This window comes from Lepisma saccharinum, chromosome 3, assembly GCF_977018435.1.
Source record: "Lepisma saccharinum chromosome 3, izLepSacc3.1, whole genome shotgun sequence".
Taxonomy (NCBI): domain Eukaryota; kingdom Metazoa; phylum Arthropoda; class Insecta; order Zygentoma; family Lepismatidae; genus Lepisma; species Lepisma saccharinum.
In genome coordinates, this window is record NC_139231.1 from 82,943,218 (window position 1) to 82,970,783 (window position 27,566).

The 27,566-nt window shown below is 37.0% G+C and overlaps 1 protein-coding gene across 2 annotated transcripts in view; it reads left to right on the forward strand.

Moving 5' to 3' along the window:
- The window catches only part of IntS10 (integrator complex subunit 10), a 44,200-nt gene extending 18,825 nt beyond the window's left edge, over nt 1-25,375 (forward strand). The window contains exons 6-13 of one of the 2 annotated variants that reach the window (XM_083118916.1): nt 1,015-1,142; nt 4,563-4,678; nt 6,878-7,041; nt 11,041-11,274; nt 15,845-16,032; nt 17,279-17,446; nt 23,046-23,308; nt 24,973-25,375. In XM_083118916.1, coding sequence (XP_082975042.1) covers nt 1,015-1,142; nt 4,563-4,678; nt 6,878-7,041; nt 11,041-11,274; nt 15,845-16,032; nt 17,279-17,446; nt 23,046-23,308; nt 24,973-25,132 — 1,421 coding nt within the window. In that variant the 3' untranslated portion in view covers nt 25,133-25,375. The remainder of the gene's footprint in view (nt 1-1,014; nt 1,143-4,562; nt 4,679-6,877; nt 7,042-11,040; nt 11,275-15,844; nt 16,033-17,278; nt 17,447-23,045; nt 23,309-24,972) is intronic. The other variant, XM_083118917.1, reaches the window with a different exon arrangement.
- The last annotated feature ends 2,191 nt before the right edge of the window (nt 25,376-27,566 follow it).

Sequence of the window (27,566 nt, forward strand, 5' to 3'; positions counted from 1 at the left end):
CCTATCGGGATGGGAACATTTCAGGTGTACAAAAAGAACTAATTGTAGTAGAGAGAAGAAATCATTTTTTTTTTTTTTTGCTGAATGACAGTAACATCCCAATAATAAAAGTTCAAAGAAGAAAGTTGTAATTTTATGGTCATAAGAATAGACCAAAGCAAATGGAAACAGTAGCATTGGTATAATCCTACAATCATCAAAGTCACATTGAAAATTAATAGATACTTCTATCTACTTGAGGAACAAAATAATAACAATGTACATGAAATTCAGTGCTGTCATCTTACAGGAAAAAAAGTCTAGAAAATCGCTTCTAACGTCTGCTCTATGGACACTGGATGGCCAAATTTGCAAGGAAGTATGACAAAAGACCACTCTTTGAGGACCTGTAATCCCCATCTCCTGATTTTGAAAAGAAAGAAAAAAATGTAAAATATGCAACTAATTTTAGAAAATTAAAATTATAAGTCTCCTGCCAGACCCCTAATTGTTGCACATCGTGAACGAGGTTTTTTTTGTTTTTTCATTATTGCATGTAAAAGTAAAACATATCATGAAGAAAAAGTGGCATTGTTAATGGCTGCTATGTGTGCTTAATACCAGCCGTTGGCTAAAGGTTAATGAGTATATCCAAAGTACATTTTACTTCTAAGAACTGCTGCTAACTCCTGAAGCTAGAATAAACCTTGTTAAGTCAATAACTTGAAAGATGAGGATATCATGTTTGTGGTGCATATGGTAAATTAATTTTCAAATTCTCTTTTAAAAACAATAGCACAATAGTGCTTAAATTTGAGAATTAAATTTTGTTTTGTATCTAGACTAATGTTTTCTTGTAGAAACAAGTACTTTGTCTCTAGAATCTTTTTTTCTGTTTTTTTTTTTCTGTGAAGACCAGAAATTATATTTGTCTTGAAGTCCTGTACACTCTATCAGTACACTCTATCAAAGTCTGTCGGTCTTGAATGGTGACATCTTGTATGTGCTTAATTTGGATTTGTATTTTGTTTTCAGTTTGCGATCTGCTCCCTCTCATTGGTTCTAGTTCTTTGGAACTTCCTCCTAAAACACTTTTCAGACTCCTTCAGAAGTCAATTGAGTTCTATCTCTGCTACCTTATGTCACCGAACAAGTCAATCCAGGTAAGCCAATCCTTTCCTGGATAGAATATCCTTATTTTGCAGAGGGTGTTTTTTTTTTAGGCACCATAGAACATTGTTCCATAGAACAACAGTGTCGAGAAAAATGGCAATGCTTATTGAAAAAGATAAACCAATAGATATAATTTAGATATCATATTTTTTAGTAACAACACAAGCAAATTAATATTATTCTAAAAATTTATTTGGGGAAAATATAGTCTGAGATGCACAAAAAAGATGCCACTGCAGCAGTATGTCCATGATAGCATAGTGACTTAATGATGTTACCTTCTGATCAAGGTGTCCCATGGTTTGGATTTCACTTTAACCCTTAAAAGTGCTTTTCTCTGCACATCCTGTTTAGCACTTTGGTGGCCTGTGAGGCCTCTATTATTTTTCATCTGCCCATCGACAAATATGATTGTAATGCCTACATCGATTGCTATGAAATTACAAATATATTCTTTCTTACAGTAAAGTGAGTTAGAAAAATATATTTTTTTGTATTAAGTAATAGTTTTTTATTATTATTATACATTATTTTTAATATTTTACTAGAACATACAGTCATTCACAAAAATTTCATGTTTTTAAGTTTCTCCAGTACAGTCGCAAATTTGGCAAATAATTTTACTCATATTCACTTAGACCTTAAGTTCTAAAACAAAAACTACATGTCTTGAGAATTATCATACATTTTGTCCTAGGTTTTCATTGTGCCTGTCTAATGCAGATTTTGCAGACTACAATCATGTGCTCATGATGTATGTTATTTTCACATTTACCACATACGACTCTTGATTCTATATCCAAGGAGTGAGGGCATATGTGGTATAGTTTTCTTTCAGTGTATTTGTAAGTCGGGGTGGTATGCCAGATAGAAAATTTACTCCACACCGGATTAGACTTTCTTTTACAGTTTTCTTCTGATTTGAAGAAGATGCCCTTCTTATCATTAGTGGCTTTATCAGTTCATAAGCCAGTTTCTTGATGAAAATTCTTCGACTATGTGGTACATTTATATTCCAATCTGGATTATAATGCATATAAAGAACATATGCACCTAGTGCTGCAACATCCAACATATTCATGAGAAATGCAAGTGGCTCAACCAGCCTCAAATCAATGGGTACCTGGGAGCAACAGGAGAATGAGGGTTAAAAGTGGTCGGAGCATGGTGCTTATCACATCACCTCCAAAATGGCTGAGATCGAGAATGTGTGGGGCCCTACTCCTACATTCCCTAAATGTGCCTTCATGGCACAGTGCTGTATGCACGAGGAACTTTACAATTTTATGCAAGTGGCCACCACCTTTTTTTGCCTTTTGCACGTGTAGGCTTGCGATATCTATCCAGTGAAATTCAGAACTTGAATCACACACAAACGGATATTTAGTTCACACATTTGACCAGTAAACTCAAACAACCACATGCAAGAAATAAATTGGGCCAGAGTCAGCTGTCAGAGAAAATATAAAACTGTTTTTCACAGTTAAACTTCAAGGGGCCTCACAAGCTTCCATTGTGCTTTTAAGGATAAGTTTTCAAAACTGAATGTATTCAATAAACTTAAAATTGAAAAATTACAAAACTGGCAGCAAAATGTGAACAAATGTCCAAACGAAGATGTCTCAAAGTTTCAACGTTACACATGAATAAAAAATATGAAATATTTCATATTTGGTCTAGGAATTAATTCGTGCGCCTGGACAAGAGATGGCGTAACGAGCGTATCGTCCCACAGTTCCGTGTATCCACACATGCGTTGAAAACTCCTGTCAGCGCGCATCGTTCGTAGTATAGGGCAGTTGATTGACGCGTCAACAACAGCATTTTGTAGTCAACTGAACATGGCGCAGTTCGTGCCAGATAAAGTGTTTTTGCGGGGTGTTCTGCTTCATTACTTTAACATGAAGAAAAGTGCTACCGAAAGTCATCGTATTTTGGTGGAAGTGTATGGTGACCATGCGCTAGCTGAGCGAACGTGTCAGAAGTGGTTTGCACGGTATAGAAGTGGTGATTTCGGCCTGGAAGACGAAGAGCGACCTGGACAGCCAAAATAATTTGAAGACGAAGAATTGAGAGCATTGCTCGATCAGGATTCGTGTCAAATGCAGGAAGAACTTGCAGAAGCATTAGGCATTGATCAAACAACAGTTTCCAAATGCCTCAAAGCCATGGGAATGATTCAAAAGATGTCACATTGGGTTCCACATGAATTGAAAGACGAAAAACCATTTGCGAATTGCTGCTTCAAAGACAGAAAAGAAAGGGGTTTTTGCATTGCATTGTTACTGGCGATGAGAAGTGGATCCATTACGAGAACCCGAAATGAAAAAAGGCCTGGGTGAAGCCAGGTGAACCAGGTCCATCACAACCGAAACGAGATATTCACTGTGCAAAGGTTATGCTGTGCATATGGTGGGATATGAAAGGTGTGGTGTACTATGACCTGCTGCAACCGGGTGAAACTATTAATGGAGAACATTATCGACGACAATTAATGCGTTTGAAGCAAGCTCCGGCCAGGAAACGACCAAAATGGGAGAACAGACATGATAAACTTATTTTTCAACATGATAACGCTCGCCCACATGTCGCAAAACCGGTGAAAACCTATTTAGAAAATGTCTGATGGGAAGTTTTACCCCACCTGCCGTATTCACCAGACGTTGCTCCTTCGGACTACTACTTGTTCGATTGCATGAATAACGATTTGATTGGACAGCGGTTCACTTCTTCAGAAGATATCGAAAAATGGGTCTCTGACAGGATCGCTTCAAAGGATGAGGACTTCTTTCGCCACGGAATCTGTAACTTGCCTGACAGATGGGCAAAAGTGGTGGCTCGCGATGGACAATATTTTTCTTAAGGTATTTATGTATTTTGTGTTTGAACTACAGCTTCAATGTGTGCGTAACAACCGCACGAATTAATTCCTAGACCAAATACTTTATAGCTCACTGGGCCTCTCAGGTTTCCATTGCACTTTTAAGGATTAAACTGTAGGTCCTATCCTGATTTAAATGAAATTTTAAGATTCTATGATTCTTGTTTTAAAACTGTGTGTCTAATTTGTTATTCTTGATTGTATTCACCAGAACTTCTTTGGTTTACTGTATGCCACTAGTTTGGGAAAGAATCCTTGATGATATACCGGGTGTCCCAGTTAAAAGTAGCCCGGCTGAAAGAAATGTGTCTATGAGGCAAATGACGGCTACATTGCTCCAATGAAATGGAATAGTCCATTGTAACAAGAACCGTGGTAGATACTCAAGGCCATCAGTACACACATTTCATTTCTTTTCATGATCCTCGGCACGTAACTGTTGATCGGAGCCGTTCTACTTTTAACTGGGACACCCTGTATAATTAATACAAAAGATGGAAATAGTACTTTTTTACTTCTCTTCATGTAGGATTTGCCTGAGGCAGAGAGCAAGATTGAAGACCCTTGGAAAAACCTTTTCCAAATTCAGGAAGTGACTGGAAGCAAACTGGGCTGGGATCTCAGTGGCATTTTCTCGCTTAGCTGGTAAGAAACTGAAATATAGCCACATCCAGACAAACTTGTGTATACAGTGTGTTATGAAAGTCCTGCGGGATTCTAAAATGTTCGTACAGATGCGGTGTCGTTTAACAATATCCCCGATGAGGTCCTGAAAGCCAAGAGGCACCTGTGGCTAATCCTCCTACTTTATTTGGTGTTTGCGGGCATCTCTCTCTTTAGAGACTTCCCGCAATCAAAAAGGTCATCGCCCATGAAAGTGGTGGACGTATCTCAGACATAGAACATAGCATATTCTTGTAAATTGAAATACCTGGGCTAATCCCCCTTTACCTTTCCAACTTTAGACTTTTGTTTGTCCCAACTGGATAACTGGGGTTTATCAGGCATTTTTTGGCACAGGGAATGTGACTAGATCAGTGCCGGATCTACAATTCGCAAAACCCCGCAGTGCAGGGGGGGGGGAGGCAGAGACAAGTAAGCCTTTAGGGCTGCCTCAGCCATTGACATAGTTGAGGGTTCGTATATGCCTATGTAAAAAAAAAAAAAAACTTAATTACTCAGGGGTACAGGAAGGAATACAATATATGCAGGTAAAAGAAAAGTTATATTCCTTGTGCATATAGCACCATGCCATGAAGGCACATTTACGGAATGTGGGGGTAGGGCCCCCATATTTACGATGTTGGCCATCTTGGAGGTGATGTGATCAGCACCATGCTGTGGTCACCTTTACCCCCCCCTCCCCCGGATACCATTAGTTGCGTGCGTCTCTCAGATGTCAACTTTTTTCCACACAGTTCCCTTTGAGAACTGCATGAAGGTTAAGAAGTCTCTTTCACCTGAATCTGGAGCCAGTTTAATTCTCTGTATGTTGCCCTTGTGTGTATACAGGATGCACCATAATGTCACCAAGAGATTTCAACAGTTTATAACTTATGTATGTATTATATGCATACGTATTATGATTTTTTATTCACATGAACATTACATAAAGAAGATTTATTTATACTTATGTGTGTAAAATAAATCAATGTAAATGTAGATTATTATTGACTTCGCATGTACAGGCTCTTACCACAACATTGTTAAGCACTCGCCTGTACATGTGCAATATTGCCCTCTGTATAGGCTGAGCATTGTCTCCTGGATCATAGCAAGTTACTTACAGTACCCTGCTGCCTTAAGCAATCAAGTGCAGCAGAAGCAAGCAAGCAAGCAATATCCAATCAAGTGACTCATCATTGATTATGAAGGTGCATTAAAGTGGTAGACAGTAATCCTTGACTTGTGATTTTTAAAATAAAAGTTCAACAATTTTCCGTTGTGCAGTTGTAACTCTTTCCGTAAGAAATTTCGTGAACTGCTACTTACAGCATCTGCAAGAAATTTCTAAATAAGCAACGGCATTATTACTGTTAAAATGCTCTGTGACTTAAGCCAACCTGTAATAGGGATGGACTGATATTTAATTTTTGCTGTTATTGATCACTGATGTTGTACTAATCCAATCCCATGAATAGGTTGTCTACCAGTCAAGAAATTATGCTTGTGGTCAAAAATTTTTGCTATTTTTTACGGTATAGTAAATTTACATTGTTATATATCTGTACTTTATTGTTATATATCTGTACTGGGATTTGATAAAATTGAATACTGTATTTGGAAATCTAAAATTGTATTGAGTTGTGGTTAGAATTTATTCCCTTTGTTTCTTAAGAATTACATTCTTGTATGCATAATGTTTTGTAAAAAATATTAAATAAAGTAATACGGCCATTCCCCATCCAGAATGAAGTCTGAAGCATTAATTTTTCCATGCATTAGTAATTAAAGCAAGTCTAAATTTCTTGTTAAAGTACAGCTTCAGTTTTCATCTTAACCAGCCGGCCCTGTGGTAGGGGTTTTTCATTGAATGAAAATATATATTTTCTTAATTTCCAACTGTACCTAGTAGGGGTCGATTAAATAAGTGGTCAAAAAGAAGTCAAGAATTTTGGGTCTGTTATTTTGGTAGACACCCTGATAAAGCACCTGGATATCATTTTGGGCACCCCCTGCTCAACCTACCAGCCAGCAGAACATGGGTATTCTGACTGTTTTGTCTATATGTATGCTGTGTGTTTTTAACTTTTGAAATTCCTTGTTATGTACAGGTAAGGTGAACATGTTCTGATCAGTGTGTGGTGTTGGAAGTTATTCGGTGACCTCTCCCTTCTCTTACAGGAACAAAGATGGCTACTGGCAAAAGATTTTGAACTTCTGTCATTCAAGACCACTTGGAAATGAAGATCACCCAAACCACAAGCAGCTGTTATACTGCACGACTACATTCTTTCTGCACTGTCTGTATGAATATGTTGCGATGATTGACCAGACACTTTTACAAGGTTTGTACTGCAGTAATTGTACGTAATTAATGAAATGCTGACAAATATTACCGTGCGTTCATTTCAATCTGCAGCCAAGAGATCGGGAGAAGCGTGGCGGGCGGCGCTGACGGAGATGCCGACATTTGCGGCCTGTAATGCCCGCTTATTTTTATAGACATATGCAGACATTTATATAAATATTGCAAAACGATCACTAACCTGTGTTATAACACGCAAAAGTTCTTCTGTAATTCATCCAAGTTCTGCTCTTATATACACAAAAAAATACGCTTTAGAAACTATGTTAAGAGCCACAGATAATAAAACATTTTAATCATAGTTTTGACCAGTAACGTCCTGCTTAAGTTTATATCCTTGAAAGAGTTTTGTGCCGATGGGGATCGTTTGGAGGTTTTGAATGTGCAACACTGTATCAAAATTACGCTGTAGAAGAAACCATTAAAAGTCAATAGTGTTCGTGAGCTTCCTTGCAATCCGAAATCTCCGAGCTCGAGTTTTTTGTTCCTTCGCGACTAGATGAAGACAGAGTTGTAAATATAGTGGCAAGCAATATAAACCAAGAGCGTGTTAATTTCCAGGGTTCCCACACACCTGGAAAACCTGGAAAACCTGGAAATCTCAGGGAATTTGAAAAAAATACAAATCTCAGGGAAAATGTTGTAATTGATTAATGGTTCCCAATGAAGCAAAACTGAGGGATTATAATATGCTCCTGTCTGTGGATAATCCAAGCTGTTGTAGCATTTCTCTTTCTGCAAGGAACTCATATCTATTTGTTTGTCTGATTCTTGTTTTTAAATGTGATTCCAGGGCTGCTGACCAAGTGTATACCCTCATAAATTTTGCGCTTTTTAAAATTTAATTAACCGATTTCGAACTTTTACATGACGTAAAATATATTTCAAAATGTGGAAAACGCATAATAAAGATAACCTGATGTCTAAAGTTAACCAATGTTCATCTGATTTCCCTTATCATGGAGTAGTTTTAAGTTATTTCTTCCTTCTTTTTTTAAAAAATAGTAAAAAAATTGAGTGTCCTGTTTAGGGAAATATTTATTTTCTGCCATCTTTGTGTACAATATTGTTGATTGTGTATTTACTGCATTTAGAACAGAATTTTAAATATTTACTTACTAGTGCCATATATGAATTATGTTTTGTTCATAAATACTTGTTCATATTTTAAGTTTTTGATCATGTTCAACTATTGTTATAGTCATGACATGACATGTGAATTTTTACATGCCTCAAAAGCTCACATATGTGTAAAATGGAATTACTTGTAGGACCAGCAGATCTACATTAATATCATGTAGTGAAATAGTTTTCTCAACAGATATGCCAGAATGACATATTTGACAATGTTCCAAATCCCCAAACCTATGTTCCCATTTCTTTATGACTCCCTAGAAAGTGTTGTTAGAGATGTAATGGGGAGATTCATAAAAAGTGACATCTTGAACAATGCAAAAAATAGTTTTAAATTAATGCAAATTGATGTCAGGAATTCTGACAACTTGATTCCTTTGACAAAGATTGATATTGGAATTGGTGTGCCAAAGCTGCTTTGGAAGCTAAAGAGGTGAATGAAAAGGAGAAGCTTATGTTTTTACTAGCTGCAGAATTTAACCAACAACAGGAGAAGATTGTGGAACGTAGTCCCCTTAAGTTCAGGTTGGTGAGAGCTGCTAGTTGTTTAGTTCCGAAGCAAATTACTCAGTTTCCAAAGCGATGTGCTCAGCACATGGAAGACCTTATACAGGAACTTCTCAGAAGAAAGAGAATGAACGCTGTAACTGGTGATAAAGTAATTTGCCAGTTTAAAGGAATTGAAAGAGAAGTTTTGTAACTTTTCAATAAAAGCTGATGCACTAGATTCTTTTTTTACAGGTGTCGTGAAGAGCAAGGATGACTTCTCTGAGTTATGGAGCACTGTTAAGTTGGTTTTGATTTTATCACATGACAATGCATATGTGGAAAGTGGGTTTTCTGTAAATAAGCAGGTTTTAATAGAAAACTTGAAAGAAGAGTCTGTTGTGGCTATTCGGCAAGTTTGTGATGCAGTGAAAGTGGTAGGAGGAGTGTCAAATGTAGAAGTAAGCAAAGATATGATCCAGTGTGTTACAGGTGCACATATTAGATACGAAGAAGCATTACAGAAGTTGAGAAAGAAATGGGATCACAAAGAAAACAAAGGAAAGAAATGAAACGTAAAGCAAGTGAGATCTGTGCTTTACAAGCCAAACAACAAAAGATGCAAGAAGAAGCAAAGGCTATTGCAGAACCATTAAAAAAGCTTGAAGTTTCTGAGAAGTAATGTTTCTTAATTTGCAGTATCCAACATTAAGTACATTTCTTGTTTTATGTTTCAGTCTCAGTAACTTATTATTCCTTTTTAAATTTGTACTAAGAATTGTCACTTCATTTTTATATGTTTTAAAAATTCCAATAATTTCTTTGTCTTAACTAGTGTTGTACGCATTACAGATTAATCGATATTGTATCCATTTATAAACACATATGAAAAGCGTGAAAATATTTCAATGTTCTATATCAGATATGTTAGAAATTGTTTCAGAGTTTTTTAAAGTTCTAGAAAACTGGTCGTCTTTGTTCTTAATTACATGCAAAGAAGTGTAATTTTATTTTATTATTGAACTAGTTTTGTTATTTGCATCAGAAAACAACAGTAATAAAGAAGGTGAGGAAGGTATGGCTATGAGGGAATGAAATTATAAAATTATAGTAGTCATTTACTGTGCATTCAATACTCTGGAAAAAATATGAGGATTCTGGAAAACTCAGGGAAATCTCAGGGAAAATGGATTTGGAGTTTGCGTGGGAACCCTGAATTTCGTACTGTGCGCAAGAGTGTTATTCTTGGTTACTTGCAGTTACTTGTTTGTGTTATTGTAGTGTGTATGTGTGACGTGTCAGTGAGACGATTGGAATGCCAGCCACAAGATTCACGTTAGAACAAAGATTTTTTTATGTATGACACGTACCTACGTGAAAACAAACTCGTGTCGAGACGTGTGTAGGTAATTTGTACAGACATTCCCATGCGTTTCAACTCCACACAGAGGTACGGTTAGACATCTTGTCCTTAAATTACGAGAAACTGTATCGTTAAATTTTAAAACACCTATGCAAAAACGACGGATTCTAACCGAAGCAAAACTCGATGATATTGGTGCAGCGTTAGAACGTTCTCCAAACAAACCTCTACGCTGTGTTTCACAAGAGGTGGGCGTGTCAAAATCATCGGCACATACAGTCACTAAGCTACTAAAATTAAAACCATACTCTTATAACACAGGTTAGTGCTCGTTTTGCAATATTTATATAAATGTCTGCATATGTCCATAAAAATAAGCAGGCATTTCAGGCCGCAAATGTCGGCATCTCCGTCAGTGCCGCCCGCCACGCTTCTCCCGATCTCTCGGCTGCAGATCGAAATGGACGCACGGTATAATTAGCACTTTGTGACCCAAAAATGTGGAAAAGTCAGGAAAAATCAAATGTTTTTGTACTTGCTAGAATTTGGCATTGAAAATAGATTCCACTTCTTCTCTGTTTCTGAACCAACTTCTTGAATACTCTCTCCCACATGCACACAGAGAAAAGGATAGGGTTTTTTATGGCTTATTTCTGTTCATTCATTTTGAACAATGTTGAATAAACTGTTCTCTTGAAACACAATTCCATTTTAACACTTAAAATTGGTAATTAGCAGATTAAAGCATGACATATTGATCTGGAAATTTATTTTAAAATTGGTTGGAAAAGTTGGGAAATTTGTTTTGTCCAAATAAGTGGAAAACCCTGAACCTTGAATAAACCCATAGTCCAATATGATTTCAACAAAATCACTTTCTACGCCTCTTTCTACATGGTGACAGTACAAATTAGTTGAGACCTCAAAGTTGTGAAGCACCCTTATTATTATCTAAGCTATCAATTGTTCCTTCAGTTGTGTTTGCATTCTTTCCAGGTCATGCTAGCAGTACGGACACCTCACTGGTGCTTGTCGAAGCTTTCTCTGCACCTGAAGAAGCTATGGTTGGTGATCCCAAATTGAAAAGAAGGAAAACTGAAGATGAGCAAACTGTGCCTTTGATTACAGTAAGCAAGCACAACCACCTATCCAGTTCCGTTCTTTCCCAAAACTTCCTCGTTGCAGTTAGATGTTGGGATCTGCTTCATAGTACAGAGAGCCTGGAGCGTGGTGAGTAGTGTGTTTGGAATATCAGGTTTTTATGCTTACAATTTAGAGAATGCAGTTGCATTTTTTAAGCTATGATGAGGATTTCTGGCTCTGCTGACTTTAATTGCTGATAGATTCATTTCATGCCAAAGGGACCAGTAACACTCCCACGAACTGCACACACCAAAATATGCACTTTCCCTCAGTCTGCAAGAGGGTGACTGAGGTGGCATGGTGCACACTAGTAAAAATGGTCTGGTCCAAGCGACAAGCAAGTGACACATGCAGCATGTCACGTCTCTCCAGTGTAAGAGATTGCATTTTTGCTGAAGGCTCATTTTTGACTTTGGTCTGAAAGCTCTCCAAGACGCTCACGTGTCAGTCTACTTTCCATGGAAACTGTCTTTTTGCAGGCTAATGTTGCTTTAAAGCCTTGGCTCCCAGCCAGTTTAATTCTCTACGAGGCTGTGTATTGCCCTGCTTTATGTCCTTACGTATGCTGACTGCCTCCACATGGCTTCAGCTTATATTATAGTTATGGATAGTTTTTTTACCGACCTCCTAAACAAAGTGTTTAGCACAGTGTACTACAATGCCAGGGGTTTGCATCCCAGTCTGGGCATGGATGTTCTTTGTGAGTGTCCATTCATCAATTTCATTACATCATCACTCTTCATCATCTTCGCAATTAACCAAAAGAAACTGAAAAGCGAAGTAAAATATACCAAAGCAATGAATCAGTTGTGGATAGTTTTATTCTTTCTACAGAGTGGCCATAAAGGCAGCAATCAATGGGAGAACTGATGAATAGCACAGGCACTCCATATGCCTGCTACTGGTCTCAACACACTGCCTTAAGTATTTTTCAATATACAGTTAAACCTTTATTTTATTATTTTCAGGGGACAAAGCTGAAAAATTTAGAATTCAGAAAAATGTAAAATGCAGTAACGTAAAATTGGAGTTCCACTGCATTTCCTTGAATTCTTGTGAAAATGTAAGGATTCGGAGCAGCTGTTTACAATAGTTATCCTTTCCCAGAGATGATCCAGACCCTGGATTTTCACAGCATATACTTCACGTGTATCTTAGGGTGATTTTCAATCTCTAGGCTAATGGTAACAGTGTGTAAGGCTGATGATTATATGAATTATCTCGGCTCGGTGCCATAGCTCACTTGGAATCAGAAAACAACAGAGCCGTTGGTTTCCAGACTATGGCAACCTTGTATTCTTAGAGAGTTCATCTCCTCATAAGTTTTAATCAGTTGTTTTTTTTTTAGACCTGTTTTGTTGTTGGTAAAATTGGTAACCCAAGTGCTAATGTTCCCAGAATTCTAATATAAATAAATTTTTTAAAAAAAATTGTGCTTTATGGGTGTTTCAGAAAAAATAGTTTTTCTTGTATGTACGCATTGCTTGCATTATAGAATTATTTTCTTGTAGTTTACGGTTATTACAAGCATAAGAAAACAGTTTTTCTTTGTGACGTTTCAGGAGAACACACGCTCCTTTCATCAGACATTTCTGTTTTCTTATGCTTGTAATAACCGTAAACTACAAGAAAATAATGTTTCAGAAAAATCTGGCCGGAAGCTTTGTAGGTACCAAGGAAGTTGCCCCTCCCCAAATGTTACGAAACAATAAGAAATATACATGTACATATGAAAAAAAATGTTTCAGGGAAGAAAAAACTAAAAAAAAAAGGGCTGAAACAATTTAAAGTAGTTCAAAAATATTTCTAAATACAGGAAAACCTTGTTAATATGAAGTTCAAGGGACCAACATATGTCAACTTCGTATTAAACGACTTCGAGTTGTCCAAACTTTTAAAGATGGCGCCTGTTTTCAGGTGTAAACAAAGTAGAGTATAAATTACCCCCACAAAGGATGTTTTATACTTGGTGGTAGCTCAGAAAATAAGCTTTATATGTACTATATAATAATATTGTACGTTTTAAAGAAAGTGTAAAAATGTTACACAAAATGAGAACACTGAGCTTAACGCGGACACAAAGATTCCAAGGAGACAGTTAGCACCATTTATCCTGCCTAGTTATACAGCCGGTTATGCACGGAATGCATGTTGTGGCAAAAAGTCCTTTAAAAAATGGTATTTTCTTTTAATTGTGCAAAGTCGTTGCTCTTCCACAAAATTCTTACAATTTTAGTTCATAAGAAACTCGTTTGCACGGAGACCTACGGAAAGGAAAAGAATCTTGTTTATTGCAAGAAGTGAAACTCGGAAGAATCTTGACAGTAGTCACACTGGCGCAAGCAAGAGACGGGAGATAATCGGACAGAATGAATATTGGATTTTATGTGCGTTCACTAGAACATTGTCCGTTACAGGATTAACTGGTAAGAGAAGAGAACACAACCTTTCCCTGGCACAAAACAAAACAAAAAAATCGGGGCTGTAAATTTCATTCTGGTTTGGCTGTCTAAAACACATCGTAAAAAAAGTCACGTATTCTTTGCTTCAGTTAACTTCATATTTGCCCCTCCCCCTTTGCAGGGATCAGTTCAAACTCTTCCTCAATTTGCATTGTAATCCACTCTGAAGAAGTAAACACACAACTTGCGATCTGTTTGCACTCCTAGGACACATTAAACAGTGCCGCACTCGATAATCACTCTGGTTTGGATCCCACTTTAAACTGTATATTTAGTCTCGCTTAGCTCATCAGCATAAAATGAACTAAAAACAAGCTTTACGAAACTTGCGTATCTTCAGATTAATCGACAATTTATTGTAGGTTTCAGGAGTATTCTAGAGGTCAAACACTGGCTCGGCCAAAACTTTTCCTCTCGTATTCCTACATTGAGCATTGCGGGTTTATTTTTAACAGCAGCACGCTAATGGTTCTGAAGAAAAGCGGGGATTATATGGCTTTGCGAGATTCAAAACAAAGGATGACTGCATTCAAACAAGAAAGAGGGACCTGAATTCTGCAATTATCACATTACCATGCACACCAGTGGTGGATAATGAGCTGTTGTAGGAGAAGGAAGGGGCTCACTTTTCTTTTACTTATCATGCGGTTTCTGTTCGTTTTGAAGAAGGTATTCAGAACTGTTTGCTTTTTTTTCAGACACCAAAGGAAAGGAGCCTGTGTGCGCACACGAGCAAGAAAATCTTGGCCGAAACAATTAGCAAGGGACCCCCCCCCCTTCCCTGCCCATTTGATGATAGATAAAGAGGAGAAGTCACTCAGACACCAAAACACTGTTTTGGCAAATTTTATGACCGGCACAGTTTCGAAATGTATGAAGCGGGAAACTGGAGTTGCAACATACGTAAGATCGACGTCAACTTTTGCAGGAAATCTAGATGACAATGCATTAAGCGGGTTGACGATCTTTAGTTGGCCTATGCAGCTTTGATTATCTGTAACAGTTTCCCTTTTTTTTTTTTTTTTTATGAAGTTCTACAGGGCACAAAGAACACGCTTTTAATGAAAGTGGTTACCGGAAGGTGTCTGCTACCAGGCCAAAAGTTGCTCGCTCACGGGAAATTGCTGTATCTCGAGCTCAGAGCTAGACAGATGGGTGAGACTTCCAGGCGCCATGCATCTTGTTTTTTGGAACATTCATGCGATCTTATCTCGCATTTCTCATCTAGCACTGGTGAAAATTTCCAAGGTGGCGCATTCAGCAGGGAAAGAGCTTGACCTCCCATGCACATTGACAAAGAATGTCAATGTCCAGCGGGCATTTCGGGCTGCTTCCCTCGAGTTGTCAGCAGCTCTTAGGACAAGGAAACGTGTCAAGGTCAAGTTAAAATAACGTCCAAGCTCTCTCCACATTCGATCTTCTCTTGTCGACTTACGCAGGTGTCTACTTCGAATTAAGTGAAACCAGTTTTGCGGAAGGGTCTTATAAACAACTTCGTATTAAAACTTATCCATATTTCAATTTATCCGTACTTAAATACATTATAAATCCTATCTTATCGGCTGGGGAATGGGAAGAACTTCGGATTAAAGGGTACTTCGTATTAACCAATATCGTATTAACAAGGTTTTCCTGTATTAAGGTGTAACTTTAATGGGAAGTATACCTTATTATTTTTGCTTTAAAATATGCATGATTTCATGTGAAATAATTATTTAATCACAATCCTTTTTCCCCTCACAATGGTGGAACCAGAATGAAAAAAATATGCATTTTGCATAAATTCTGGGATATTTAGAATTGTTTGAAAACTTTGGTAATTTGCACCTTATTTTCACATAGTCTTGTTGTAAGTAATGATAGTCTTACACCACAGAAATCAAGACCCCAGCATGTATTTGGTTCTTCACTATTGCCTTATTTCACAGACACTTCATATTCATTCTGAGAATAGTGACTGCAGATCAGCAGTTGAAGTAGTGGCCCTGACAGAATTTATGAGAAATCCACACAAAAAGCACAGGAATGAAGAAAATGATTGAAGACTACTAAAATGTTATTAAATATTTTTTTACATATTACAGTGATTTATTCTACATACGTTGCATGTTTTGGGTACATAAAAGTCTGGGCCTTACTAATTACAGACTTTTAAGATAACACAAAACTACATATACTTTGAATTATTGTTTCAGAATTCGCAAAATTAAGCCAGCACTTGAAAGTGGACAGCTGGCCCTGGCTGCAAGGGTTCCTGGTAGACATGATTCTGTACACAGGGAAGTTTCAAGAGGCACTCGTCAAGATAAGGCAGAGCAATGATTCTCAGTGCAAGAAGAACCTACGTTTGGCAAGCACCTACTTTTGCATGGGAAAGTACTCCGTAAGTTCGAATGAATTTGCCATTATGAAGAATTTATGTAGAAAATTGTGATCTCATGAAAATAAACGCACTTGAAAATTAATAAAAATTGCACATTCTTTTTTTATTTTTTTTGTAGGCAAAGCTTGTTAAACATAATTAACATGTGATTATTCTGCAACAATATGCAGAATTAACACATGGTACCAATAATTTAACTGAAAGTAAAACCAATATGCACACAACTAAATTATTCTGATGGCTTTTTTTGTGAAATGCACTGTGTATATGTATATGTTTTTATGTTTATTGAAAAGGCAATGTATTCTCATTTTAATATTTCATCTGTTTGCTGCCATACAGGATTAGTTAACTCTATAAATGAGTAGTGTATGAGGACATATTGTGTGCATTTATTTATATTATTTTTCACTTGAATATTTTCTTTTATATCGTGAAATTGCCATGATAACTTATTGGTAAAAAATGTAAAGGTAAAGTTCCCCATACACTTTGCACCATGCCATGAGGCATATGTAGGGGGCTCCACACATTCTATTGATCTTGCCCATATTGGTGCTGATGTGATCAGCACAATGCTCTGGCTGCCTTTATCCCCCAGGGTTTTCCCCAGGTACCTGTTTAGTTGGGGCTGGGTGAGCCCCAGAGCCATTTTATGCAGGGACAAGGCCACAAAAATTCCAACCTTAGACCATCCACCCTGGGAATCAAACCTGGGTCTCCCATGGGGCAGTCAGATGCCTTACCAACTAGACAACCACGGCTCCATGATAAGTTATTGGCTATTTATAAATTAATGCATCAAGTATGGATGTTCTGATCTGAAATTTCTGCTGATACCAATAAAGTAAAGTAATAATTTATGATATGCTACCAATGAGTACTCCACTAAGGCCCTGGAATTCCCATACAACTCCTACTTTAATGTAAATGATTGCAGTTAGTTGTTTTTTTTTTGTTTTTGTTTTTTTTGCCCTGGGAAATGAAACTGTATTTAGATATTTACTTAAAAAAAAAAACAGAGTATATGGATTTTTCCTTTATGTGCATACAAAAAATGACAAAATGGCATTATTGTTTCAATAAATTAGAAGCTGTTTGTTCAAATGTGGATTACTAAAATATTGAAAATTTTACTGATACACCATTATCTCTGTAGAATATCGAATGACCTGTCCATCGACTTGTTATGTGTATACTATATGTATCCGTCTTTGTGTATTGATGAGAGAATTGTATTTTCCAGTCTGCTTGTGAGCATGTGTTGGAAGTAGTAGGCTCATTACCATCCACCAGTGGCCAGTTGTCAACTTTGCTGAAGCATCCGTCAAAGAACAGGCATCTACACTTTCTCGCTCTTAACAAGACTGAAGTTCTGCAGTATTGTGTAAAATTGCTTGTGATAGCATTCAAGGTGAGGATCTTGATCATTATCAACTTTACTTTTATATTTATGTACAGTCAACTCTCGATTCAACGACCTTTCACAGTTCCCGGGAAAAGGGTCGTTATTGGAATTTGCCCCAATTTTCTGCTTAAACGAAGCTCAAACGGACACAAAGATGCCTAGGAGATGGTAACACCATTTATCCTGGTAGTTATACAACCTGTTATGCACAGGATGCATGTTGTGAGAAGGAAAATAGAACATGAAAACGTTTTCACAAAAAATAATTTAAAATAATGTTACTTTCTTTCAATTGTGCACAGTCGTTGCTTTCCAGAAAATTCTTACAATTCTAGTTCATGAGAAACCCGTTTGCACGGTGACCCATGGAAAGGAAAACAATCTCTCCCTTATTGCAAGCGAAACTCGAAGAATCTTGACACCAGTCACACTGGCGCCAGCAGAAGTCGGGAGATAATAGGGCAGAATGAATGTTGGATTTTATACGGGTCTACTGGAGCATTGTCTGTTACAAGATTAACTGGTAAGATTAGATCTCTCGGGAGAAACAACACAACCTTTCTAGGCAGCAGACAAAAAAAAAAAAGCGGGGCTGTAATTTTCGTTCTGGTTCGGCTGTGTAAAATACATCGCAAAAAAAAAAAAGGCACGTTTTCTTTGCTTCAACCAACTTCATTCACCCTCCCCCTTCCCCATTCAAGGGAGCAGTCCAAACTCCTTCCTTTACTTGCATTGTAATCCAGTGTGAAAAAGGAAACGTGCAACTTGCGATCTGTTTTCACCCAATGCATATTCTAGGACACGTCATTAAACAGCGTCCCAGTCGAAAGTCATTTAGGTTTGTAATTGAATTTCACTTTAAACTGTATACTTAGTCCCGATGAGCCCATCAGCATAAAAGGAACTGAAAACAAGCTTTATGAAACTGCGCATTTTTACATATCAAAATGGTAGATCGTTATTTACTCTCACGTTAATCGATGATTTAATGTTGGATTTAGGAGTATTCTCGATGTCAAACACCCACTCCTCCAAAAGTTTCCCCTTGAATAATGTCTTTTTAATGGATCTCGGCGACCATTCCTATAGAGCACTTTTTTTTTTCTTCATGAAGAAAAGCGGATGCGAATTAAATTTACAGTTTTGTTTATCAGAAGGAGCAGAACATGAAGTTATTTTAACTCTTGTTTTCCTTTCTGGAGATCGAATTTCGTTATCGTCAAATCAAAACAGCTTTGCGAGATTCAAAACAATAACTTTTTCCTTCGCGCTGGATGAGTCATCGCTGTTATCGGCAAGCAAGAGCTTTGCAGACGCTAGACTAAACACTGGCGCCAGCTGCATCGTAAAAACAAGGAGACCAGCTGGAAGTTCGAGCAACAGGTGGCGGAAGAGAAAAATCCCAGCATTTTAAAGATAAGGCAACTGTCGAAGACTGAACTTTTAACAGCAGTGTAAAGAAGAAAGAAATGACCCTTGCTTTACGTTTTACCATGCAACAGACAATAATATGGGTAACATTTCCTATGCAGACAACAGCATAAAAAAATACCTGAATTCTGCAATTATCAACATTGCCGTGCACACCAGTGGCGGATAAGAAGCTGGGAAAAGGGGGGTCTTTTTTTTTTTTTTTTTACTGTTTTGTTCGTTTTCAAGAATATATCCAGAACTGGTTTTCCCCATTTTAGACGTCAAAGGAAAGGAAGAGGGGTGGATCCACTTCCACCCTCGCTGTAATCAGCCCGTGTGCACACACGAGCAAGAAAATCGCCCCTCCTCCCCTTTGCTGACAGGAAAAAAGGGAGAAGTCAGTGAGCCAACGGAACACTTTTTTGGCAGATATTACGACACAATTAGGAAAACGTATGAAGTGGGAAACGGGAGTTATGATGCACGTAAGATGAAGTAAACTTTTGTAGAAACCTGTATGACAACGCATTAAGCGGGTTGACAATCTTTAGTTCGCCTATGTGGCTTTGATTATCTCTAACAGTTTCGCTTTTTTATGAAGTGTTGCAGGGAACAAAGAACACGTTTTGAATGAAAGCGGTTACTGGAAGTTGTCGGCTACAAGGCCGAGAGTTGCTCACTCACGGGAACCTATTGAAATCTAGGTCAGAGCTGGACAGATGGGCCAGACTTCCAGGCGCCACGCATCTGTATTTTGGAACATTCCTGCGATCTTATCTCTCAAGGTGGTGTATTTATCCATGAAAGAGCTTGACCTGCCATATACATTGGCAAAGACTGCAAGTCCAGCAGTCATTTCAGGCTGCTCCCCGCCTCCTCACCTGCGAGTTTTCATAGGGTGACCAGATATTTGTTGACCAAAAAGAGTATAGTCTATAGCTTGTAGGTGCGCATGCACAAAACATAAAAAGAAAACGAAAATAAGGGTGGCTATTTGTTATTGCTTCTATTATAGCCCCTATAAAATAGGCCTACACTCTACAGATTCAAATTACTTATTGGTGTAATGTAATTAGCTACTTACAAATACTTTCTCACCAATGGGCACCGTCATTCATAGTTCTGGGATGATTTTGCTTTCTTGAGTATGTATAAATCGTCCTCAATTGTGGTCATGTCCACATTAAATTTCAGTTTCATTACTTGTTTGAGTGTTGACACCAGGAGTGTACGTTTTTCCTCTCGCCAATAAGTTTTAATAACACTGAAGAGTTTTCACAATCAACATTCGTACCAGGCAGAGTAGAGTAAACAAGAATTTTATGAGGCACAATCACTTTTAAATTTGACCCAGCCTGTACTAAATCTTTGTACAGTGACCTCCAATTACCCATAATTGCTTCTTCCCCCCCCCCCCCACAATCTTCAAGATGTTTTTCAACGGCTTTTGAAACTGCACAGTAAGTGTCAAAAATATCATTCTCATTAAATTCCAATGAATTTGAAATATGTTTTGCTTGTTGATGGATATATGAAAATTACTCTTGAAATTGTTCATAGGAAATTCTTGAGTCGAGGAGTAAATACCTCAGTTTCTTGACATTTTGAAAAAAACGAAGTGACCATGTTTCTAAGTATTTTACCACTTCACAATACGATACGGTAAAACCTATTTGAAACAGAGTATGCATATTCCTCCTTCATACTCCCTTCTTTTACAAGTTTCATTAGTAAATTTTTTGCTGAGAATGGGGAAAAGTTCTGTTCTATTCTGTAGGAGTTGAAATATTGAACAGAAACTTCAATTACTGTTATATCACACCTTTCAAATTTTAAAATAGTATCATTAAACAGGAGTAGCTGTGCATGCAGAAAATATAGCCATAGTTCATTTGTATCATCTTGAAAAAAAATGACTATAGCAATTGGGGTATTTTCCTCACTCAAAAAATAGGCCTTTATCGCTTCATACTGACGTATAATTAAAGTAAATAGAGGAATCTTATCTATGAGTGGTATAAAAGACCCTCATAATGGCACCCAATAAATTCACAGAATCTTTTCAAATTTTCTGTTCTCACAGTAAAAATACTAAAATGATTGTATATTTTGAAAACCAAGTTCTCAACATCTATGGGTATTATTTTCGCACAAGGTACAGAAATTGCATTATGTAGAATATGAGCTCCACAACCAATAGGCAAAATATTTTTTTTCTAATCTGCACTCTAACTGTGCACATTTTTATTTCCTGATGTTGTCTTGTTTATACTACCAAAATTTAATGGTGCATTATGTGCTACAAATCCAACAACCTTAGCTGCCAAACCATATTGACTTACTGTATCCATCAATACACTTGAAGAAACTATCCAACTTACGTGTCTCAGAAACCGATGAACATTCTGTGTGTGACTTCGATTTTATATGTTGTTCAATATCATATTTACCTTTGTTTTTATGGAAAAGAGTATATTTGGGGATTTTTGCAAATTGAAAAGAGTATAGAGTATATGAACCTCTAAAAGAGTATAATACTCTTAAAAAGAGTATGTCTGGTCACCCTAGTTTTCAGCAGCTCTTAGGACAAGGAAACAAGTCAAGGTCGATTTAAAATAACATCCAAGCACATTTGATCTTCTCTTCTCGCGTATCCAAGAGAAAGCGTGGCAAAACAAGCCTGGCACTTTGGGTAGCGGCCGTCGGGTGCGGGGTAACATTGTGCACTTGAGGGAGGGGAGGGCAGAGGTCAAGTGCTATTGGATATCACTCAAGCATGGTGTGGTGGTGTCTATTTTTAGTTCAGACCCAATTGTGAGTGGTAGAGCGCACGTGAAGGGAATGAGTGGGGAAAAAAAACAACGCATTTTTCGGCCGATTTCCTTCAATTTTTCAACTTTTTTTCCAAATTTTTCAACTTTTTCTAAATTTTTCACGGTTCCCGGGAAAAGGGTCGTTACTTCGAGGGGGTCGTTATACCCGGGGTCGTAGAATCGAGAGTTGACTGTACACATTTCTAATTTTAGTTTAGTGCGACTAGAAATGGCTGGTTCTTGGAAGATGTCCTGAGTTCATATTTCAGGCAAGTTACATTTATTGCACAAATGACTTAGCAATGTTTAACAGTTTACATGGTTAGTTCAGAAATCCACGGACAATATGTAAAGCATAAGGCAACTTTCAGATCTAAGTGACAAGCGACACAGGCCCTTCAACTATGCATGTGCAACCAACAGATGATGTGCGCTATTGAGACAATTGCTCAGTCCAAGTGGAACACAAGCTATGAGCGGCATGTGCAGCTTGTCGTATCACTCCAGTGCGAAATATTGCATTTATTTCTGAAGGTTTGTTTCCAAGTGAGACCTGCTGCTTGCTGCCTGTTGCTTGTAACTTGTTACTTCATTCTGATAGCTCCCTAACTCAAACCATATACCAACACTTTCACACAGATGTAATGCTCACTTTTTTTGACATATACCTTTACTTCTTCCATCTTTTACCACTTCCTGTAGATCCTTCAGAAGGTTGGATTGTCATTAAAATGATAGAAGGTAGTTTGTTTACAAGTTAAAAAAGTATTCAGAAGTTAATATCGCAATTGCCTGTGAGTCCTGCTGTGTCTCGTTGGAAACTGATGATGATAAAAAGCAGCAACAACATTTAACGTACCATTTGTCAGGTCCTGCTGGAAAAAAGAAAATAAATAAAAGCACGGCAAAACACTAAGTCCTTTCACACAGCTTCTATGAATAACCAAATTTTAAATGTTTGAAATAAAGTTGAATATGCTGGGAATAACATTTGTAAAAATATGATTGTTATAAGAGAATTTTAAAATTAATTCTATTCACCCAATATCATCTCATTTCTTTATATTATCAATTCATAAAATACTGAATATATATGCCCACGTGTGATATAAGCATTTTCTTCCTCTAATGAGTATATTTTGCTTCTGTAACAAAGCTTTTCTGTTTTATAACTACAGTTTTAGAAGCACAAAGTCATTTTGTTTGTTTGATTATGACTCAGAAGATCTTAAGGTATTTTTAAATGTTGAAAATGGTCTTGCAATTTTTGCATATAGCAAATATTTCAAGAGTTGAATATCACCCCCACCAAATCCAACTCTGCCCTGTGCATGTCTTTCTTGGATGCTTTTCATCATCCTTCGTTTTCTTCGTTGCAGCAGCTGTGCATGAAGAGGACACTGGAAACAGATGTAGCTTTAGGTCACATGATTGTGCTTCTCCAATACGATTGGCCCTTGGAGGAGGACTTGTTCAATCAGGTAGTGGAGAAGATCCGACAGAAAGGCAGTTTTTCTTATCCTTTCTTCATGAATTACATCGTTAACATTGACATGCTGGAAGAGTTCATGTATTTGTCCACTGAACATGGAGGTAGTATTACATTGGATATCATGCCTTTATCAACTTCTCAGCTTACAAGGTAAGTAATTTACTGTGCGATATCAGTATTACCTTATGATTTGGTACACACAGGAGATGTACTCCACAGAAATGTAAGCGAAAAAATGCAATCTTGCCTTGGACTTGAACTCGAGTCTCTGGTATACCATGCCACTGCTGTGACAGTGGAGCTACTGAGCCAGCTCTAGTTGAATTTGATCTTGCACTACCGCTGTTTTATGCCACTTTCTACACGGGTAAAACAGCAGAAGCAAGAAATGAGGCAAAGCCAAGGCTGATTTGGTAGCTCAATTGGTAGAGTCAGAGACCCAGGTTTGAGACCTGTTCGAGCCTGCAGTTTTTCCCCTTAAATTTCTAAACATCGTCAGTTCGTTTGAATATGGATATAGAGTTGATTTATCAAATACTGTCAATAATATTCAAATTGCTATATTGTAGTCCAAATATTTTCATTACTGATGCTTCCACATTTTTTTAAAAAAAATGCTAATTTTCTTATTTTGTGGCACTTTTCTGCTTCTCTGGGCTAATCACAGCAATTAGGATGAATGGTGATGATATGAAATGGATAAAGGAACACAACTTCAGTGGTCATACAACATAGCAATGATATTTTTAAAATGTCCCAGGCAGGGGTTAAAATAAGACATCCAGGGTTTCAATATTGCATCTTAGATTTGGTTCAAGTTACACTGGATGCAGATTTCAGTAATTTTTAAATTTAGATTTGAATTTCTATGCTATTGGATACCACCTTAAACCATAGATCCAGTTCTTAATACCTATTTTTTCTATCTGTGCGTAAAGTGGGCTTAAAACAAACTTTGGCCAAAAACATATTTTTTTTTTTAAACTAAACATACAATTAAGGTACTCCCTAATTTTACAATTTCCCGCATTATACATTCCATCTTGATGGTCCCAACATATCAAAATGTTATAAAATTTTCCTTGATTTTACATTTTCTTGCATTTTAAGTTTTGTCGGTCTCCTGAAAAAGTAAATTCTGAGGTTCCATTGTATTTGTATTTGAGATGGAATTGGATTATATTCGCCATATTGGTGAAATTACAAATAATTTTATTGAAATAATAATTCTGTAGGTACAGGGAAACCTCGAATTTACATTTTTTAAGGGACGAAGGTGAAAAAACTTAAAATGCAGGAAAATATATTTTATAACATGCTGCTCAATTGGGAACATGAATATGAAATGTATAATATAGGAAAATGAAAATCCTGGAACGCAACATTAAGTTCCATTAATGAGTTATACAGTGGAACCTCGATTTCACGTTTTTCAGGGGACCAAGCTGAAAAAACTTAAAATGCAGAAAAATGTAAAATCGAGGAAAATTCTATAGCATTTTGCTCTATTAGGACCGTGAATTTTGAATGTATAATGCAGGAAAATGTAAAACCGAGGAACGTAGAATCGGGGTTCCACTGTATTATCTTTTTTTGTGTGAATGTAATGGCCAGATTCACTTATTGTGTTCTGCATTAATTAGCGAGTTTATTGTTGAGGTTCTTTGTGAAGTGTCTGCAAGCATTATAAGTACACTTCTACCAATACTTCTGTAATTTGATTTTGTCAAAGTAGTGAAGATACAGAGATAAAACCTATAGTTTAAAGACAATATAGATTGACGTAACCATGCTAAGAAATCTCCCTGTTTCAGCCAAAGAAGAATTTCAACAAGAGGAGCAGATAAGGGCGTAAAAGAAGACTTCAAAATGGCCATGAGGAGGCAAGTGGGAAGAAGTAACGAACCTTTGGATTCTCTGATTGTGAAGTTCCTCACTACAGAGAGGGAGAGTTTGCTACAGAATTTACTCTGAACTGAAAAATGTTTTTAAATCAACGACCAGTGATAGATTCTGAGAGAGACTGAAGGCTGTTCTTGGAATATTGAATCTGATTTGTGAATGAACATTTACCATGTGTTTTCATATGGGTTGTGTATGTGCAGGACTTAGTAAATGTGCAGCACACTGTGATATTTGCTGAATGGGATAGAAGAATATTTTTGTTATATTCAGTGACATGAAGAGATAGAAATGAATAATGTAATATAGATGACACATTAATATGTATTTTGTTTTTCATTCATTCATCACACCAGTTCCTAGACTGCAGGAAGATTCACAGGAGTTCAATGCAAACCGTTGTGCCAGTGTTTCAAGATTAGTGGTTGCAAGTTGGAAAATGTGACTGCAACTTTTACTTTGGTACCTCACGACACTAATTAGATCACCACTTTTGATGACTACACAAGTGCCGTATGATGGGCAAATAATCAAATTTTCTTGGATCATATTTTTTTCATAAAAAGTGAATTTTTGGCAGGAAAGAGGGGGGGGGGGTTATGCACTTCTGATTAATTGCAACAATGGAATTGTCTGACAATTATATGAAATGTATTTAAACAGTTACAGATTTCAACCTGGACCATTTACATTTTTCATATACACTAATTTCAACATTTAAGTATATTGTTGAATTACATTTTTGGGGAATAAATTTTGACCTTTGGCACCTGAATATTATACACTAGTTTCGAACCTTGATATGTACCTCACTAGTTTTATTATCAGAGTTATTATTTTGAATCTGGGAGAATACAATGTCGCATCTTTCCTATCTGTTGTGCGTCAGTCTTGTTTAGAAATATCTATGATGTCTGTGCTGCCAGCGAAGGTATACAAGTTGTAGCAATGAACCCAATGCAGCATTACCACACCACTATCCTTTCTAACAAGTTGCATGTGACCACTAGCTACTATGGAGTGAAAGCAATCACACATTCTGTTTTTCATTTGTTCGACTTTGGTGGCTTCAAACATTGTAAGGTCATGGTGATAATCTGAAGAAACATTGTACATTTTACTGTTTATTTAGGAAGTGTACAGATATGCAGTGTATAATTTATCCATTGTCTTAGGGAAGTGGGGGTGGGGTGTAATTCCTTGTTGAATCTAGGTGTTTGCACACAAGATAATGCTTACTAAAGCATAAGTGCATTCTTATTATTATTACCGTATTTACTCATGTATGATGCGCACTTTTTTCCAAAATTTTTGCTCCCAGAAACTGTGGTGCGTATTATGTATGGGATAATTCGAACAGCCAACATGAAACCATACAGGGTCATTCCATGATTTTGGGACACTTGCATTGATTTTTCATGTTTAAGGAACCCTATCATGTTATATATCGTTGGAAAGCTTAAATCCTGGAGTTTCTGAATATGGTAACAGTATTCCATTCAAGATAACGACATTAATGTGAAATGCGGTTGAAAGAAGTTCATCACAAAATGAAGGAACATTCTGATTTATATGGTGCTTTGGATGAAACATAAGGAAAAAGAAAACAATACTTAAAATATATATATATATATATATATGGAGTGTGTAAATTCCTTAATGGAAGAAATCTTGTGCTCCTAACTGCTAGTTTGAAGGTCCTGAATGTGCTTCATATAAATGTTACATTAGTCACAGAAAAAGTATATATTTTGCAGTTCTTTTAGAAAAAGTAAAAAAGGAATGAGCAAAACCATATATAAAAGTTTGAAGGCCAGTTCACACGATTTTTCACTTTGTAATGTAATGTTCTGCGACACCAAGAAAAGCAGTGCAACTCTGGTGGAATTCGAGCATGCACCTTCCGTAACATGGGATGCATATCAGCAGTATTTGTAGGGCGAGAAATAATAGAAAATAAATTCCTGAGCACTGCAAATCCATAATGTCATTTTCATCTCGCTTTCTATTATTACAGAATAAATAAAGTGGCTAAAGAGTGAAAGCTTTGGGATGCTAAACACAATGGAGGGAGATGGGGGAGGTGGCATGAGTTGGAGACATTGTTTACACAAGAGGATATTCTCCTCTTGGTCCACATAGCAAGAGGTGACTCATTGAATAGGTGATGTTATTCACTCTTGAAAGCATAGCAACAGCTTTACGACCTACAACTAAGAAAGCCATTTCTTGAAACTGGATTGTACTGCGCATTATATACGAAATATATTTTTTTGTAATTTTTACCCATCAAAAACCAGGGTGCACATTGTACACGCGCACGCACTATACATGCATAAATACGGTATTATCAAAAACTAGAAAAGAGCATTACAATAATTTAAAAAACTACATTCATGTCCCCTTTCATCCCCAGAAAATTATTTTTTTATAGAACCAATATTTAAAGAAATTAATATTGATATGTAAATATATGAAATTTTAAAAACATTTCATCAGCTCTTGT